The sequence below is a fragment of the Pseudorasbora parva genome, chromosome 18 (assembly GCF_024679245.1).
Source record: "Pseudorasbora parva isolate DD20220531a chromosome 18, ASM2467924v1, whole genome shotgun sequence".
NCBI lineage: Eukaryota > Metazoa > Chordata > Actinopteri > Cypriniformes > Gobionidae > Pseudorasbora > Pseudorasbora parva.
Window position 1 is genome coordinate 8,002,443 of NC_090189.1, and position 18,547 is coordinate 8,020,989.

Consider the following 18,547-nt stretch of genomic DNA (forward strand, 5'->3'; position numbering starts at 1 on the left):
AGTGATCATCAAAGAGGCACAGGAAAATGTTTTACTTGGAAACCAACTCAGAGATCCTATTCTTTTCCACTGTTTTAGGAAGGTAAAAATCACTTGCAATTACTAGAACTTCTGACACACTGTTCTGTGCAACGGTGCAACTTTTATAGTGTGTACATTTGCTAGAAGGATGAAGGGATGATCATGTTTAATAGTTTCTTAATTTACGTGGACCAGCACAGGTCGGTTTGTTCTTAAAGTCTTGCATTTAAAGAAAATCGATATTTTTCTTGAGGAGCATGCTGCCAATGAAGAGAGTCGGACCCTGCAGCACCCCAAAAACAAAACGTCATGCTTCTCTACCAATAATCAGATTTCATTCAACTCTAAGAAGGCCAAAATTTAGTATGGGTAAAACTTGCCCCGTGGAAGCATTATTTTATTTACAACAGGGATCAGGTCTTACAGATGCTGGTAGAGACAAGTAAAAAAGGTTAAGGTGATGATTAACAGATCAGGTTTGGCCAGAAGTATATAAACGACATACTTAACTTTTAAACAGTTCTCCAGCTGTTTCGACTTCATAAGGTCAACATTCATTTGAATAAAACTGTCAGTGTCAGTTTGAAAATCTGAATCAGTTTTAATAAAGATAAAGTAAATAAAGCATCTTCAACCTTTAAACCGCAAATTAGACATCTGTTTATAAGCTATTTAACTGATAGGACAAATTATTATTATTATTATTATTATTATTATTATTATTATTATTATTATTATTAGATATACAGAGTTAGCAATAAATAGAGCTGTTTCCTAAACCTAGAAGAAATGTAACATTTCTGAGCCGAGTCAAATCGGGTCCTCCCTCGAAATTGGGTCTCTATCAACTATCGGTTAATGATTTTATTAAATACAATATCAATTTAAAATGTGCTTACTATGAATGAATGAATGAATGAATAAGGCATTTATATAGCGCTTTAATATGTACTACTGTACACCCAAAGAGCTATACTATATACTATTTATTATATAGTGCATAATATATCAAATTGAACATATTTTTTTTCATAATGATAAACTGTTAATTAATAATAATAACCTATTAAGTGAATAATTGAAAATCATTACATTCTTTTTATGACTGAAATATTTGGATATTTAACACTAATTTAAAACATACACCCTTAAAAATAAAGGTGCCAGGAAGAACCAAAACAGATTTCACAGCAATGCAGAACTGAAGGTTCTTTATACCGTTTTGTTTAGTTTTTTTTTAAAAACATTTTATAGTCTAAAGATTAAAGCCTAAAGCAGGTGGCTGAAATTATGCTGATTGACAAGGCCGTACAACAGCTTAAAGGAAGTCTGTGAAGCCACAGAGGAGGAGATGGAAGCCTTCCGCATTACCGAGCCGATGCCCCCATCGCCTCTTTCCTGTTACAGTGAAAAAGCTTTTGTGCAATGGAAAGGTTCTTTGGATATAGTTCTTCATGGAACAATACGCCCCATCAAAGAACCTTTATTTTTCAGAGTGTTATTACATTAAACATGATTATGATAGATAGGGTAATTGCAAATGCCTGTAAACTAAAAGCTATCATCATATCTGTATGCTAATACAGCTAAGCTAACTAATACAGTCATTAATGGTCATTATGCACAGGTCAAACATCATTTATCATAACATGATTTTTTTTTAGTAATTTCACTCAGGTGCTAAAGAGAGTACCTGTTAAAAGTAATTTGAACCAATGGGATAACTAACAGAGACCCGGGCTGCGTCTGAAATCCTAGGCAGCTGCTTGTTGCCTCGCTGCCTTATCAGACAATGACTAGGCACTATTTGTGCATGAAGGCACCTCACAAAACTGATTTCAGACAGACTTCTAAGGCAGTGTAACAGTTTAATGATCTACAGCTAAATAGAGAGAGCTTTGGTGAGAACTAAACAAATATTTTAGTACTACATTAGTAATTTCTTCCTAGAAATTACATCAGAAGTGGAAAATGTCAGTCAAAAACAAACATTTACAACCAACGATTTACATCTTTTTTCTAGCTCATCTGTCAAAGAATGGAACGCACAGGATTGGTATCTCAGGAGACAGCTAAAAGCTAACATTAGATTAGGACATGCCTTAATGCCTTCCAACCTTGGAATGTGCCCTCTAAAAGCAGCATTTTCCAGGTTTTGGACACAGCCCCAATTTCGAAGGAGGACCTGATTTGTCACCACACAGTTCCCTCAGGAATATCCAATGAGTTTTTAGAATAGCAGTTTAATTTATGATTAACAAAAAAAGAAAAGAAAAATCTACATTGATTACACCCATACCTCAAATGTTTTTTTTTTTAAAGGCCATGTTCACATTTGAGAATATAACTGTGTGTGTGTGTGTAGTTTAGGTAGCCTAGAACAAAACGTGAAAGTCTTTTTGATTATAAGCACAAGCCTTTATAAGAATAAAAGCAAAACTGCTAGTGATAAAAAAAAAGTCTTGCATTTTTCTAAACATTTAGAAAATTCCCAAGCCTAGGCCTACAAAATGACGGCACAATTGACCAACCACACACTCGTTCTTCAAAACCCCGCCCAGAAAAAACTTGAGCAAACCTCATGTCAGTGATTGACAGGCAGAGGGCGTTTGTGATTGGGTAAAAAAGGGCGGCCTGCTGTTCTGAGTGTGAGTAGTTTGCTGTTTACAAAGTAACTGTCACAGAAACAGGTGATATCTGAAGAGACACTTATTACAATGACATCTCTGTCAGGTAATATGATCAATTAATGAATGGTGTTCAATACAAAGCGCCTACAGGCATTTTAAGGCCACTGGTAGAAATGTTTAACCTAAATAACCAGATTATTTGAGGCAAGAAAACTCGATATCCACACCCTCGAGCAACTGAACTGCTGGTAAGGACTTCAAGTCAAATGTTTCCAGCTTTTTAAGTGTTCAGTTTGTACTGTATTTTGATACACATGACATAACAGAAAGTAGAATGCGTGCAAATTATACCGAAATTAATTGAATGACTTGACCAAACCTGTTAAAAATATGTGTTTGTATGGTTTGCCATGCATGATGTGGGAGGACAAGGTGGTGATTTGACTGCATTATGTCAGCCAGTTTCGGTCAGAGGCACTGGTAGTAGTATGTGATTTCGAGGGCTGTTGTATTTCACTGTGGTAGAGCGGTTTGCACGGCTCGCGCATGCGCGTTACCATTCCGATGAACTGTGGAGTTAGGAGGGTGGGGGGGTCGACCACAGACTCCCTCATCCATGGCTGCGAAGAGTTTCAGCGCATCAACAAGAAAATAAAACTTAAAGACTATGTATTTTAAACGCAGAAACGCGGCTTCGCACTGAATCGATGATTTTGGAAACTCGAGGAAGAGCTTTTTCTCTCTGACAGGACTCGCGGCGGGCGCGAGCGCTCGGTCTTTCTGCGGACGCAGTGAAATGAATCAAATTCTATTGTGATGTAAAAATGAAGTCGGAAGCGAGCGAGGGCTGACAAACGGGGTTTAAAAGTGAGACCACTGCCTGGAAAAGTGGTACACAAAATCACATTTGCCTGCTTATTTGCAAATGTAAATTTTTGAAAGGCTGGAAAAGTTTTAGAGTCGTTCCTTCATCTGTCTAGCAGGTAGGGATGTAAGGTAGGTGCTAGAAATAGGCTTGCTATGTTCCGCTGCAATCCCAAATTAAGTAATTCGAAGAAATGAACCATCACAACGTTGAAGTTTTGACTGAGAAGAAGAAACATCCAGGACATCCTTGGCCGTGTTCCTAGCGGAGTTTATTGGTTGACTGAGTAACTAAGTGACGTCCTCGTCCATTCTTTTCCCCAACATTCCAGCGATGGATAATAGTTTTCCAGGCAGCAGCAGTGCCGTGATCCAAAAGGGAAAGTTTGTGTTCGTCGAGGCTCAGTTGCAGGGTGGAGCGCCCTGGGGTTTCACGCTCAAAGGTGGGCTTGAGCACGACGAGCCGTTAATCATATCGAAGGTAAAGTATCATCTTACTCACCTGTCCTTCACATGATGATGAATGTGTGTCTGTCACCTGAATATAACAGTTACAGCACTCAAAGGGTCAGGATTTGTCAGTCAGTGTGTTATTCTAGACGCCAGAGGGAAACATAATGAGGGTTTCATGATTTGTAGCTGGAAGTGAAATGGAAATTATGAAAGTACACTTAAAATGTTTTAATGTCACTGCATGTGTCAACATCACAAGCACAGCATTTCACATTAAAACATTTTTTTATCAAACAGTCAAAACGTATTTTGTTACATTTTGATAGTCAAATTTTAGTGGGGCATGTCTATAGATGTGGTTTGTGTGTTGACTACATGTGGTTATGGTTATGTTGGCTCCTTGGACACCTGTGTGATGGTCTTGGTCACTACGATGTTGCTGGATCAACATCAGCAACAATTTTATAAAATAATCACAAACCCCAAACCAATTACTTACCACTAGAGAGAAATGGGTTGATATTAACAATAGATTACCAATTCCCAATCATTCTGATTCTGACTTTTTTTAACTGACAAAAACAGAGTCACTGAACTTCGTGTATCCACTAAAAATAATTTTGTAAAAATATTTCTGAAAAGGGACATTAGTTAGTTCTGAAAAAAATATCACGTTTTCAAATGTCTCTTGTTTGAAATGAAACAGATATTCAGATGTCTAAATACTTTTTGGAGCCACTTTGTGTTTTTTTGGTCATTCAGGGCTCGTCATATTACATCTGTAAAGTTCTTATTATATATTCAAATAAGGCATTTGTTGAAATGTATATCATGTTATGGGTTTTATTTCACATAAGGTCACATGAGGTATAACGCAGCAGACCATAGGGTCTGTATGTCACACACACTTCTTAATGAGAGGGAGCGTCCTTCAGGCATCTAGATCGTAATTGCTGAGTACAGGGTCAGATTCTTGGTGTGACACCCAGACCAGCGTGAGTAACAGATTTTGACCTGCTACATTCATAAATGTTTTTCACATGCTCCTGTTGAATTCTCCCACACCGCTGGAGCTTGAGCATGAAAAAAAATTAGAAAGTGGAATTCTAGAATCCATTGTAGTTCTGCAAAGCTCAAGATCCTTAGGTGGCCACCTGGGTACGATTTAGTTCAACTGGATTGATTTTAGCAGTCTTGGAGGGGAACATATTCTCTCTTGGTACAGATTTATTTATTTTTTAAATCCTCTTTATGCTTTTTTCAATATCAATATTAGAATGTCTAAGTTTAATGTAGCCTGAACAAAATATATGACACTGGCCTAGTGGATATTTTACTGCAAAAATACTACATAGTGTACCTTTAAACCCTGCAGCTCGTGATGATAAGTTGATGTCTTAAGACACAAAGAGTTAAGTTTGTGCAAGATTTGTTTTTTTTTTACCTCTTATACCCCTCTATGTCCAACAGCCTACAGCGCGATCACTTCCGGTAAGTGTTGGTCAATGTACACAATATGGCATAGTTTACGCAAACGCCGGAAGTGATCTCTCGCGCGTATCTCCATGTTGTGTACATTGACCTCACTCACTGGAAGTGATCGAACAAACCAATCGTTTTGTGTCTTAAAGACATCAGTGTGTCGTCACAAGCCACAGGGTTTAATATGGATTTGTCTGTGCGTGTTTTTTTTCACTCTCCTAGATTTTGCTACCATTGACATACATTATACGACTGACAGCCTGTGACGGTTAGAGTTAAAAAATCTTCATTTGTGAAGAAACAGTCACCTATATCTTAGATGCCCTGGGGGTAAGGAGATTAACATCAAATTTAAAAATGTTGGTGAACTATCCCTTTAGTTTAAAGAGCTATGTTTTTATATTTATGATAGGATGACATTTAGTGTTCAAATGCTGCTATGTGGTTGCTAGGTAAGTCTTTATGATATTCTCATCCCTAGATCTAGGGACGATGGGTCAACTACTTACAATGTGCTGGATCCTTCACTGGACACCAGAAGCAATTCACTCCCGCTACAAGTTTACTCTTACTATTGCACCCAGAAACAATAACAAGTCAACACCATTATGACACAAATTTTGCTAAGAAGTATTTGCCACTAAAGCAAGGCAGTATTTGACTTTGTTAAGCACTCTGGTCAAGTGCATCTATTGCAGACTGTGTGTGGCCGTGGACGGCATTATGCCCAATGCATTATGGATGTTGACATTTTCTTACCTATTTGGCAAAAGGGTAGAAATCAGCATCACGGGGCTTTCGCACCTTTTCGTAGTTCAGAACTATTAGCGGAAGTCCCGTGATGTTGGTGTGTTCGCACCGCAGGAACTAGGTACGTTTTAGTTCTAGGAACTTCTTTTTGGGGAACTAATTTAGGCATCTTAATTAGCCCCTGCTTCAGAGTAGAGTCCAACCCAGCACAATAGGAACTACCAGTGACTTAAGTGAGCGCTTATTGGCCGAACGCACGTTGAAACGCCAGTACCCTCCATTTTTAAAAAGCTGTGGAAACACACAGATTATTGCCTGTATATTTACTCCAGAATCGAACTCCACAAACATGAGAAAACAGTGATAGATAGACCTCTCAACCTTTATGCCAAGGAGAAAATCCAACGGGACTTTAAGGTGACCAAGGAAAACATGATTATGTATTTCTGCTCAGCTAGCGACATTGGACATCAACCACACACCAAACGCTAATACTTTTTCATATACTGTCTACTTTCTTTCTATAACAGTTTTATCTAAATAAATCAATAGATCATCTTTATGGGGATGGTAATGGAATTAATGGGAGATTCCTGACCCATGTATTTATTTTCTTCGAAACAGGAAACATAACTCATTTCCTTCTCAGTTAGAAAGTAAACCAACAGAAGCTGTAGACTTATCTGGTCACATTAGTTTAACTTATTACAAATAAGCAACTCAAGTTTCCAAAGTTAGCAGTTTTGTAACGAAAGGAAGGGCTCTAATTAGTACATTTTTGTCCGACGACACTTCTGTCGTATTGATCAGAACAAATTCATCTATTCAGGTCTGCACAGTGTGATTCCTGGCTGCAAACTGGTGGTTAATCTCTGATCTTGTGATCAGAATGAGCTCTTTCGCACTGTACTGGATCAGTACTCATCAGTCATGTCGGCTAATCAGCACTACAGTCAGGGAGGCTCATGGCCAGCCCAGGCCAGAGAGTGGAATGCCTGTAACATGCCTCACAGGAGAATTCCTGTTTTATTCTTTCTTTCTTCATATATGATATAAATGTGAAGATATTCTGTCTCACTTGACCCACCGGCTTTATTTTTGGAGAATAATGGAGACTAATTGTTGGCATCATTGGCGTTTCCCTCGAAGTGGATAAGAGTTTTATCTCTCCTCTGCAGCACATGTGTTTGTGAGTGTGTATCTGTAAGTTTAGCCGTGCAAGAGATTATGAACCCTTGGATCTCACTTAAATCAGTCCAAAGTCAGCATGCAACAGGATGTGTGTGGTAGACAGCAAATGATCAATGGGGGGAACTACACTTGTTTTCTGGGAAGTAACAAATAGAATATTATTAGACTCAACATGAACTTCAGCAGGTGCTTACAATCATGAAATTGAGCAACAGTCCCTGAGCTGGTTTTGTGACTAATACTGGAAGATCTCATGTAGGAATATTAATTTCCCGGACTCAACTTTCCTGGAGTATTAATCATGTAATTTATCCTTTTCGTCCAGTCATGACTTAGACTGGGTAAACCCAGCCTGATCTGCCATCGATTTGATTTCTTTCTACAACTCAGTCTGGAAACCTGTACATTTATTTTTACTGCTTCTGTTACACTTTTGTGGGAACCAATCACAGACTGGCTTATCCAGTTGGCAAGCTATTGGCGGGTTTAACACGATGACGGATAGAGAAGCGATGGGTCGTTGCTTGTTGATCACGTCTTTTGTTGTCTGATTGGTTGAAGAATATCCAATTGCGTAAAGTCATTTTTAAATTATGCTCGTCGATCACGCCTCTTGTGCAGTAGAAAATACAGAGCAGACTCCATGATAGTCAGACAAGTCATTAGCTCAGTGATGTTTGTTTTCAGCAAAAACACTTTTAAAACATTTTGGCTCTATAGTGTTGAGTTCCCATAGTCCTTTAAGATTGTCATTATTGGTTCTTCAGAGAAATGTTTTGGTTTCTAGGTTTTTTTTTGTGTACATATGAAACTGGAAAATTAAAGAATAATGGTTATTTGTGGAGCTTAAAGCTACACTGTGTGATATTTTCCCCCATCTAGCGGTGTAAAGGTATATGACCATTCAGTGAATAATAGTTTCTGTTCCTCTCAATTCTGATTTCGTTTTAACCCCTACCGTGGCCGATTTAGTCCAAGATTAATATGGCAATCCCCCTCTTCTCATTCGACACGGTGCCATCGAGGTTAAAACGCGAAAGGTGAAGCTTGAATTTACGGGTATGTCCCTCTTTGGCTAATGTACTTTCAAGATGGAGGGCCAACATGGCGACCGGCATTCGAACCCCTCACCCGTATGTATTTTCAATGGCATATTATTAACTTACGAGAATACTTTATTACTTGAAAGAAGTAAATATACATTAATGACATATATTTTTGAAAGAATAAGTGTTTTTAGCTAAGAATAAACAAAAAAAAAGTCACACAGTGTAGCTTTAAAGGGTTAGTTCACCCAAAAATTTAAATTCTGTCATTAATTACTTTTAAAATTTGTGCATCGCAATGTGGAAGATTCTGCATTGATGCAGCAAGAAACCATAATCGTTGATAACCAACTGACATTTCTCTGACATCATTCGTCACATATGCGCTTCTTGCACTAGTGTAAAATGGAGGAGGGAGGTGAAACACAAAAGCGAGTAATAAAAAAATACAGCTATTATTTTAACATTTAAACCGTGTGAGTGTGTCCACAAGGCTGTGTGCGAGTGTGTGAGCTTTAACATACGCCTTTATTATTTACTAGTGTTTATCTCTAAATGGTACTGTCATGTGCTGTATTCGGACTTTAGTTGTTTGATATGTTTGCTAAATTCAGGGAGTGTACTTTCTAGGAGAAGATCAAATAAAAAGGGAGTTCATATATATCTGAATACTTGTATTCATTGACACAAATTTAGACGTGTAGTAATATTGAAATTGAGGCCACAACGCATCGTGACGCACTTACTCACCCTCGTGTAGTTCCAATCCTGTAAGACTTTCATTCATCTGCAAAACATAAATTAAGATATTTTTGATGATATCTGAGAGCTTTCTGTCCCTCAATTGACAGCTATACGCAATTACCACTTTCATCCCCAGAAAGGTAGTGAAGCTATTATAAAAGAAATCCATGTGACTCCGCTGGTTTAACCGCATTTTATGAAGCAATGCGAGTGCAAAAACATTTAAAAACATAAAATGTAGAATATATTAATCACCAACATGCATTTACAAAACAACGTTTGCTCACGTGTCAACACAACATTGTCGTGGTCCTTTGATAACACATGTTGGAAAATGCAGTAATATTTTGTAGATTTAAATTATTTTGCGCAAAAAAGCATGTTACTTCTTAAAATTTAGGTTAAACCAATAATGTATTTTTATTTTTTATTATTCAGCAAAACCCATATTTAAAACTTATTGGCTTCTTGAGATTGTGTGTGTGTGTGTGTGTGTGTGTGTGTATGTGTGTTTGTGTGAGGGGGGGGGATTTTCAGATCAGTGTTTTAGTTTCTAGCTTCATTGAAGCGTCAGTACATAGATGAAACGAGAATTAGATAATAAAAGTTATTTGTGGAGTTCTACTAAAAAACACTTTATAACTGCACCCCTGCATTTTATTGCTCGTGAACATTAAAATTTTTGATTTACAACTTGATATAAAAGTTTCATTTGATTAAAATGCATGGCTGTATGTGTTTGGAGGTGTTTTTCTTAAACAGGGAGTAATTCTTGGATGGAAACAGGCGAAAACAGAGGAGATCCTCGTCCTGCCTTATTTGGTGCTCTGGATTTTGGGTCTTGAGTAATGTCCTCTGTTGCCCGACTCCAATCTCTCTCTCTAGCCTCTCAGAAAAACAACAAAGTATCTAGATAGTTTGTGGATTTGCTGCTGCCATGACAATAGGATCCCAGATCCCCTGCACTCCTGCGTTTGTGTATACAGTACCTGTTATGTTCAACTGCATAAACAGGAATTGATTACAATAATGTTTTCTGCTTGGAAACAGATGTTTCCAAAGCATAAGGATCTGCACACCCAATCCGACCCAAGTGTAATTTTAGAATTGCATATAGCAAAAGCAAATTCAGTCTCTCCTGAAATCAAGTCCGTACAGATCACATAATTTGCATTCAGATTGAATAAATCTATTTGGCTGCATCCCAATTTGCATTCTGTTCCTCCTAAATAGCATGCAAGATTAGGGTAAATGCATCCTAAATCAAAGTGTCAAAGGTGCCTATGTAATGTTTCTGTGGACTGCATCTGTGTATAGGGTTTATGGATCGAAACAGTGGCTGAGAATTGTCCATTTTGAGATGATCAAAATGTTTGTTAAAGTTGAATTAAAAGTTACGTATTAATTCATTTTGTCTAGATGCAAATACAAAAAGTACAATCTATGGTGTAAATACACAATATTATTCCATGGTAGGCTATCCCAATATTGGTATACTTATTACGTAATACATAATGTACAGTACTCTGCCATTCAAATGTTTTTTGGTCTGCAAGATTTAAAAAAAAAAAAATTATGCTAACCAAAGCATGTATTTGATAAAAAATGCAGTAAAACATTATTACAATTTATTACACAGCGCTGTGAAATACTTGATTCTGATTGGTCAATCGCGCATTCCAGCGGTATGATATTTCCAGATAACACCCGCTCATACGGGTACTGCGAGTTATCTTGACCGGTGCTACTTCTGTGCTTAACGCTGGCGCCATCTTGTGGCTTAAACAGCCGTGGGTTACAATGGAAGACTTCAAGGCAGGTTTCCTTTATAACGTTTTTAATATAGATATTTTTCTTACACAAACGCATCGATTCGACTCAGAAGGCTCTATTAACCCATCGGAGTCGTGTGGAGCACGTTATTTGACAGACAGCTGCATTTTTTATGGACTTCAAACAACTACAACTACTGCTTGGATTAAGGTTAGCCTGGACTTTTTAAATATAACTCCGATTGTATTTGTCTGAAAGAAGAGTGTCATATACACATGGTAACTTGAGGCTGAGTAAATCAATTGGTTTCATTTTTGGGTGAACTAACCCTTTCAGCATTCATTTTCAACATTTAGCAAGGGCATACATATGGCAAATCTTGAGCAGTAGATAAAGGCTTAAAGCAGGTTGGAACTGTTTTTCTTCGCGGAAGCTTTGCGTAAGCGCTAATAAAATAATTAATCTCAAGACAATATTTTGTCTAATAATTATTTTTTTGAGACTAATAGCCGTGTAATAAATGGACTGGTAAATGGTAAATGGACTGCATTTATATAGCGCCTTTATCCAAAGCGCTTTACATTTTTGCCTCACATTCACCCATTCATACACCGACGGCGATGTCAGTCATGTAAGGCGCCATCAGCTCGTCGGGAGCAGCTGGGGTTAGGTGTCTTGCTCATGGACACTTCGACACTTGGTCAGGTGGAACCGGGGATCGAACCACCAACCTTTCGGTTTGTAGACAATCTACATGAGCCACTGCCGCCCCCGGGATATAATAAGCGGGATAATGTACACCCAGCCGGTTGTTATAGCAGAATAAACCCCTTCAGAGTGATGCAACACCCCTCCGCTTCGCGTCGGGGTCCTGATCACTTACTTGGCACATTTCGGTATATGCTGCTTTTCCGAAGTTCACCACTAGATGGCAGCGCGCTACCCAAACTGACCCGAAACAACCGGCAAATGTGACAACAACATAGACGAACAAAATGGATAAAGCAGTTGAATCTCACTCAAGATGCCCAAAACGAATTAATAAAGAGAGGAGTAGAAGTAAAATTTGTAATTACTTTGCTTATAAAACTGATGAAGAACCATCAAACCGACTTTAAGACTTCTTAAGAGATCGACAGGTCAGTGAATCATTCAAACCATCTCATTTAGACATTTATTTTCTTTTTACACTGATCAACGCACATACATAGCCTAACATAAGATCGAATATCACAAAATCTCCAGCGTTCGTTTCAACCAATGACATTTAGATCTCATTATATTTGCACGCGTACTATTGCACTATTTACATTCGCGTTAGACACAACCGACTGTGTTTATGTGAATACTCACCAAAGACGGACATTTGTACATAATTCTGTGTATTTGACTGTTTAGGGAAACTTAATTTGTAATGTGCGAGCTCTAAGTTACAGGCGTGTGTGTGTGTGTGTGTCGTTATGAGCTCATATCACCTTATTACGAAATGCTATAAAATCGCTTGCGTGTTCAAATGATTTCCGTTCTCCATCCCGAGACGAGCGTGAAATGTTGAATCAGATTATGCAGATTGCTTTAGTGTAGGTGCGATGTCTTTTGAAACGAGAAGCAATTTGCTAATTTTGAGAGATTTTTGCTGCAATTATTTCTCACAAGAAAGTTTTCAAATGACTGATTTGATGTGATAAGGTTTGCTAAATAATTAACTAATAAGCATTTGTGGTAATTTCCCACTTTATAAACTCAAAACTTGCATAATTGTACTCAATATACCCGCGCTAATATCAGACCGTGTGGTATCGATTTAATATCGGTACTTCGGTATTAGTTTGGGGTATCGTACCGAAGCCAAAATTGTGGTATCGAGCCATACCTAAACAGAAGTGCTGCTTAATATTTGGAAAAATGAATATTCTATAAAATGGTGTGGAAACCATGTTACAATAATCAATTTCAGGATTCTTTGATGAATAGAAAGTTCAAGAACAACATTTATTTAAAATAGTAACATTTAATATTAAATAGTAGTAGTATTACATAAACAAAAAGCATTCTTCTTCTTTTTTTTTAAATCTTACTAACTAAATTTTTGAATGGCTGTGTTAAACACCAGCAAAGTACATACTTACAATAAGAGAATGTGCTTTGGGATGCAAACTTATAACTTACTGTTGTCAAAGAAAGCTAGACTGAAGAAATCTGGACTTGTCTCAACAGGAGCCAGTTGAGTTTGTCAGTCCCGAGAGCGAGAGCTGACATATTGCTGCGGTTTGGTCCATGTTGTCTGATGTGGCTCTTTTGTGCAGTAATGTGTGTTGCGCTGAATAGCGCGCTTTCTGTTGCCCGCTGTAGAGCGGTGTCTTGTTTTCAATGGTGAGTAGTGTGTTGTGTGTCATAGTGAGCTGTGAAGTGTGTTGTGCTGAATAGTGAGCAGGACGCAAACAACAGCCGCGGCCCTTCAGTCCCCATTTAAGAGCTTGTCACCATTACCACGGCAACAATACGGCCCCGGAGCGCGGTTAAGACGCCGGGGCGAAACAGGAGATAAGGAGTATGGATGAAGAGCAGCTATAGGCCTTGAGAGCTGCTCTTATCTGAAAATAGAGACAGAAGAGTATACAGAGGGACAGTGGTGGAAGAAAGGGTGAGAGGGAGAGACAGAGTGAAGTCTCAGGGATTATGGGTGGTGTAAATGTCACCGATGGGCTTCTTTCAGCGCCTCACACTCAGATCTTCTCTTGTGTGTGTGGCAGTGTCAACACCAGTAACTGTGGGTTGATGAAACTGCCTGGCTGTATCCTAATTTGCATGCTATCCGTCATAGATAGTATGCAAGATTAAAAATCTCAGTGCACTGAATTTTTTCTTTTCTTTTTTTTTTTAGAAAAATACTGCAGTACTGCTTGTGGCGGACATTTGTGGCGTTTTCATTTTCTTTTTTAAATGTATAAAGTTAAATGCTAACTCTTTCACTACCATTGACAGAATTTGGCTTTTTGTGTTTTCACTGTTATAAGGTAGGGGGCACTATTACGCATCTTCTAGAAATGTACAGAATCTCCTGATCAAAAAACATGCGAAGAAGAAATGAGCAATAGCATATGTAACAAGCGGCAACCTCCCATGGTCTCTCTTGAAGCCAATAAAGAAGTAACTTAAACTGCAATTCATCAACTGGCCACTAGGGACAGGCTCCAACAGGGAGCAGAATCTCATTGAAATTGCCAACTTTACAGCAGAAAAAAACATGTTTACAGCCTGGTACAATTTTGGTTTTGTTCTATACGGCTAATTTTGCCCTTCATGACAACTGTAAGAGGTGAACTTTTTTATATAACTCATTCGTTTACATTATATAAAGCCTTAAATTTCTTTATAATTAAAGGCGTGGTTACTTTGAGTGAAAGGTGGATAGCCATTTATCCGTCGTCTATAGTCATTGCTTTAGTCTAAGCTCCGCCCCCATCCCGCCTGTTTGCCGGTTTTCTGTAATCCAGGAGTGGCAAGATGGCAACGGCCAGCTCGCCTCTACTTTAAGCTTCAGAACGGCTTATCGGCATCCTATGGGTGACGTCACGGACACCACGTCCATATTTTTTATAGTCTATTTGTAATCGTATGCATATGTAAAATAACGTGATCAACATTAAACAGCATAAAAATCAAAGCTGCCTTATGTTACTGAATGAAATGTCGACCCAGGGCACGCTATAGGACTGCAAGTATTAGGGGTGTTGATGGACTCCGCACCCACTTGTGTTTGATCATCGTTTCGATAGTTTTACTTAAAATGTTGCTTTTTTTATGAAACACCGACTTTCAAGTGTTGATAAAAAAGAATACACGAAGAGCTAAAATAAAATGAAGAAAAAATATGATTTTGTTGTTTTAAAGCATAGGATGTGTTTGTCCTTTTAATATATTGCATGTTCAGATATTCATACAACAAAATAATCTGGAGGCCATAACATTTTTGTGAAAATTATCAAAATTGCTGATGGTGGCTGGCAACTTTTGTCAAAATATTCAGTCATTGAGTGTGATTTACTATGGTTCTCTGCAATGATTGGTCATGTTAACTTTTTAAATGTCATGGACTTTGAGTATTATATATATATATGCCTGATGAAGGTCATAAGACTGAAACGTTGCTAATAAAAAGTTTTAGATTTTTTTGCAAGTATTGATAGTGTACAGGATTTCCTTTTGTTTGTTTGTTAAAAATGCTGATGGCGAAAGAGTAAATTATGCATTTTAAGCTAATTAATTGAGCTATATTAATTCTGTTTGTATATGCAAACAGTACAAGTGATATCAAAATTGTAGCAATTGTAATATAGGCTACATTTATTTGAATTAAAATAGCCATACAAATATTCCTGTGATCAAAGCTGAATTTTCAGCATCATTACTCCAGTCTTCAGTCACCTTCAGAAATCATTCTGATATGATGAATTGCTGCTCAAGAAACATTTATTAATAGTGTTGAAAACTCACTTTAGATAGACGTCAAAGAAGCTTCCTAACCCCTGCTACATACTGTGCATACTGTAAAAATAGTATGAGAGTAGCATGCCATTCTGAATAATATACATTATGCAAGGCTTGTATCTTATTCCAAACATTTCTCTTCTCTCTCTTACCCCCCACATTGTTCTTACCCCTTCATCTTCTCCTTGAGAGCAGGCAAATACAGGGCAGGATAAAGCCCAGGCCTCTGGCAAAGACCCAACACAGAGAGAGCGGAATGTCAGCTACGGAATTCACACGAGCCTGGAAAACAACAAAAGGAGAGATGATCAAAAAAAAACCTACATTGCAATTCCAACCGTACTTTATGTAGTCTTGAATACTGATTCAGCCTCTTCTGTGGAGCTGCTCTTTTATTCGTCCATCTCAGAATGTGGCGCGTTGTTTACAGTGTGGCGGCAATAGAAGACGAGCTAAGAGCGACCCAAACCCCAGGATGTCGCGGGGTTAAAATAAGGTTAAGAGAATTAGACGCTTTGTTCAGTTACATATTAATGGATTCATTGTCACTGGCTTGGCAGCACATGCACAATTAAACACTCTTATTCACGGCCCCAAGGCCGAGTGTTAAGTAAATCTCTGCTAGCCTTCTTTTCTTTGAGTCGCCCGGCTTTACGCTCAATAACCGGTGAAAGGGAAGACATGCTTGCTCGTACGATTATTCCGAATATGTCCTGATTTGAATGCCACAAGGAAGTGGCTCAGGGCGGGCTTATGAGAGCGAGCGTTGTCAGGAAAGAGCCAAACGAAAGACAGGTTTTAACAGGAAACGACAGACAATTGGGGACACTTCCCAATGCGCGTCTTTAGAAGGGGAATGAAATCCGAGTCTGTACTGCGTGTTATCTTGAAAGGGCTTCCTAAAGGACTTCTTTTCTTTGGCACTGATCTGTCTGCTAACAATAAACCAGAGGTTGAATCTTATTCTGTTTTTGAATTTGCTTGGCTACCCACCTGTACAGCAGTTAATCATTGAACAGGCACTTTTTTTTCACTCCCAAAGCAATTTACAATCGAAGCCGAATTATAATGTGACGATATCCAACAGGTCATGCATCTAGGCTGCTGACACAAAGTTTGCATGTAATATTAATATATTTTATGTACTAGAGTAGTGCTGCATGACAGATCTGGTTATGAAGGAACCAAAGGGCTGTAACCACCATAGGACAAGCCCCCCCCCCCCCCCCCCCCCCCCCAATATTGGATATTTCTTAATGCTGCTCTCCATTATGCACAGCTCTTCTTATTGTTAGGATAGCAGACAGTTTAAAAATTGACATTAAGCCGGTCTGCCATGTGGTCTAACAGTGCTCATCAATGTCAAAATGATGGCCAATAGGATCAAAGAAGGTGGGGCTTAATGTTCACTGAAAATGACCGTGAATTCCAACCATAGACCGTAAAAAAATATGGACGACTCGACATCATCCGTTTCCGCTTGCCATATTTGAAGCTTTCAGGCGGGGGTGCACGGCGCTGACATCTTGGGACAGAGTCTGCGCAGTAGCGATTTCGGGACCGGAGTTGCGCAGTAGAGCGCAGGAAGTAGAGCAGGAAGGACAGCTGCGATATCAAAAGCCCGCCCACACTCTCGCAGATGCAGAATAATTAATTATGTTGGTGTGAAATAAACAGTTATGGAAATGTAGAAATTAAAGCTAAAGCTCCAATCTGCTCCCAAAAATTCCGAAAAAAGTCCGTTAGCGCCTCAGTGACAACTTCACTCAGAGAAGCCGTCAGTCTCAGCTGTCAATCATGACGGCACACCCCCCGTTTTTATAGCATCAAATAACTAACTAAAACTAAACTTATTTTAAAAACGAACACTTGAAATGAAATCGTGATGGTAACTGCCTTCAATGACAGAAACTAACTGTACCAAGCCTGCAGTCTCCCTCTCATTTACTGAAGCTTTCGCGCCTCGATCGCCCCCCGGTGACCGGTCCCAGTATAGCCGCCCTCTGTGTTTTCTAATGGACGCGAGGCAAACTAAATAATAAAATTACACTTCAAAAAATTTTCCCCAAAGTTAGTTTATATCACTGAAGGCAGTTTTCATCACGATGATTTCATTTCAGGTGTTCGTTTTAAAAATAAGTTTAGTTTGAGTTAGTTATTTGATGCTTTAAAAACGGGGGGTGTGACGTCATGATTGACAGCTGAGACTGACGGCTTCTCTGAGTGAAGTTGACACTGAGGCACTAACGGACTTTTTTTGAAATTTTTGGGAGCAGATTAGAGCTTTAGCTTCAATTTCTACATTTCCATAACTGTTTATTTCACACCAACATAATTAATTGTTCTGCATCTGCGAGAGTGTGGGCGGGCTTTTGATATCGCGACTGTACTTCCTGCTCTACTTCCTGCGCTCTACTGTGCAACTCCGGTCCCGAAATCGCTACTGCGCAGACTCGGTCCCAAGATGTCCGCGCCGTGCAAGGCTGCCTGAAAGCTTCAAATCTGCCAAGCAGAAACGGATGATGTCGAGTCGTCCATATTTTTTTAGGGTCTATGAGCTGTACAATGAATGCGTCTTGAAAAGAATGCTTTTTTTAATGTAAATTTGCTAATGTACAACGCTTTGCAATCTCTTTTAATTAACCACAAGAAAACCTCAACAGAACGGTTGTCATAAATATTACCAGATTATTGGTTGCTTTCTCTAATATTACCCCCCACCCCCAGGTTTACATGGTAATAATCATGTCTTGAACCAGTTGTTGGTTCACTTGCCCAAATTTTGAACCGCTCTGTTCTGGACGGTCACTCACCATCATGTCACTGTAGACTGTGGCTCGCCTCAGTCCTGGGGGGCACACTCGTTTTACATGCATTTGGTGCTGCCCATTGTTTGTGTGTGTTATTGACATGTGAAAGATCCTGAATGTAAGACAAACCCCTTTTTTCCCCTTACTTCCAAGAAAAAAACACCATATTTGGAACAATACGGTATCTTTACCAAGAAAGTCTAAAGAGGGCTAGTCCTAGAAACTCCATTTAAACTTATTTGACGCAAGTCACTTCTAGGTAATTGAAGTGCAGACCATTCCTCTGAATTGC

At 38.8% G+C, this 18,547-nt stretch overlaps 1 protein-coding gene across 1 annotated transcript in view; it reads left to right on the forward strand.

The window, feature by feature from the left end:
- Nucleotides 1-3,223: 3,223 nt before the first annotated feature.
- shroom3 (shroom family member 3) overlaps nucleotides 3,224-18,547 on the forward strand; it is a 76,677-nt gene continuing 61,353 nt past the window's right edge. The window contains exon 1 of the mRNA XM_067424755.1: nucleotides 3,224-3,996. Within this exon, the coding sequence (XP_067280856.1) occupies nucleotides 3,850-3,996 (147 nt within the window). The 5' untranslated portion in view covers nucleotides 3,224-3,849. The remainder of the gene's footprint in view (nucleotides 3,997-18,547) is intronic.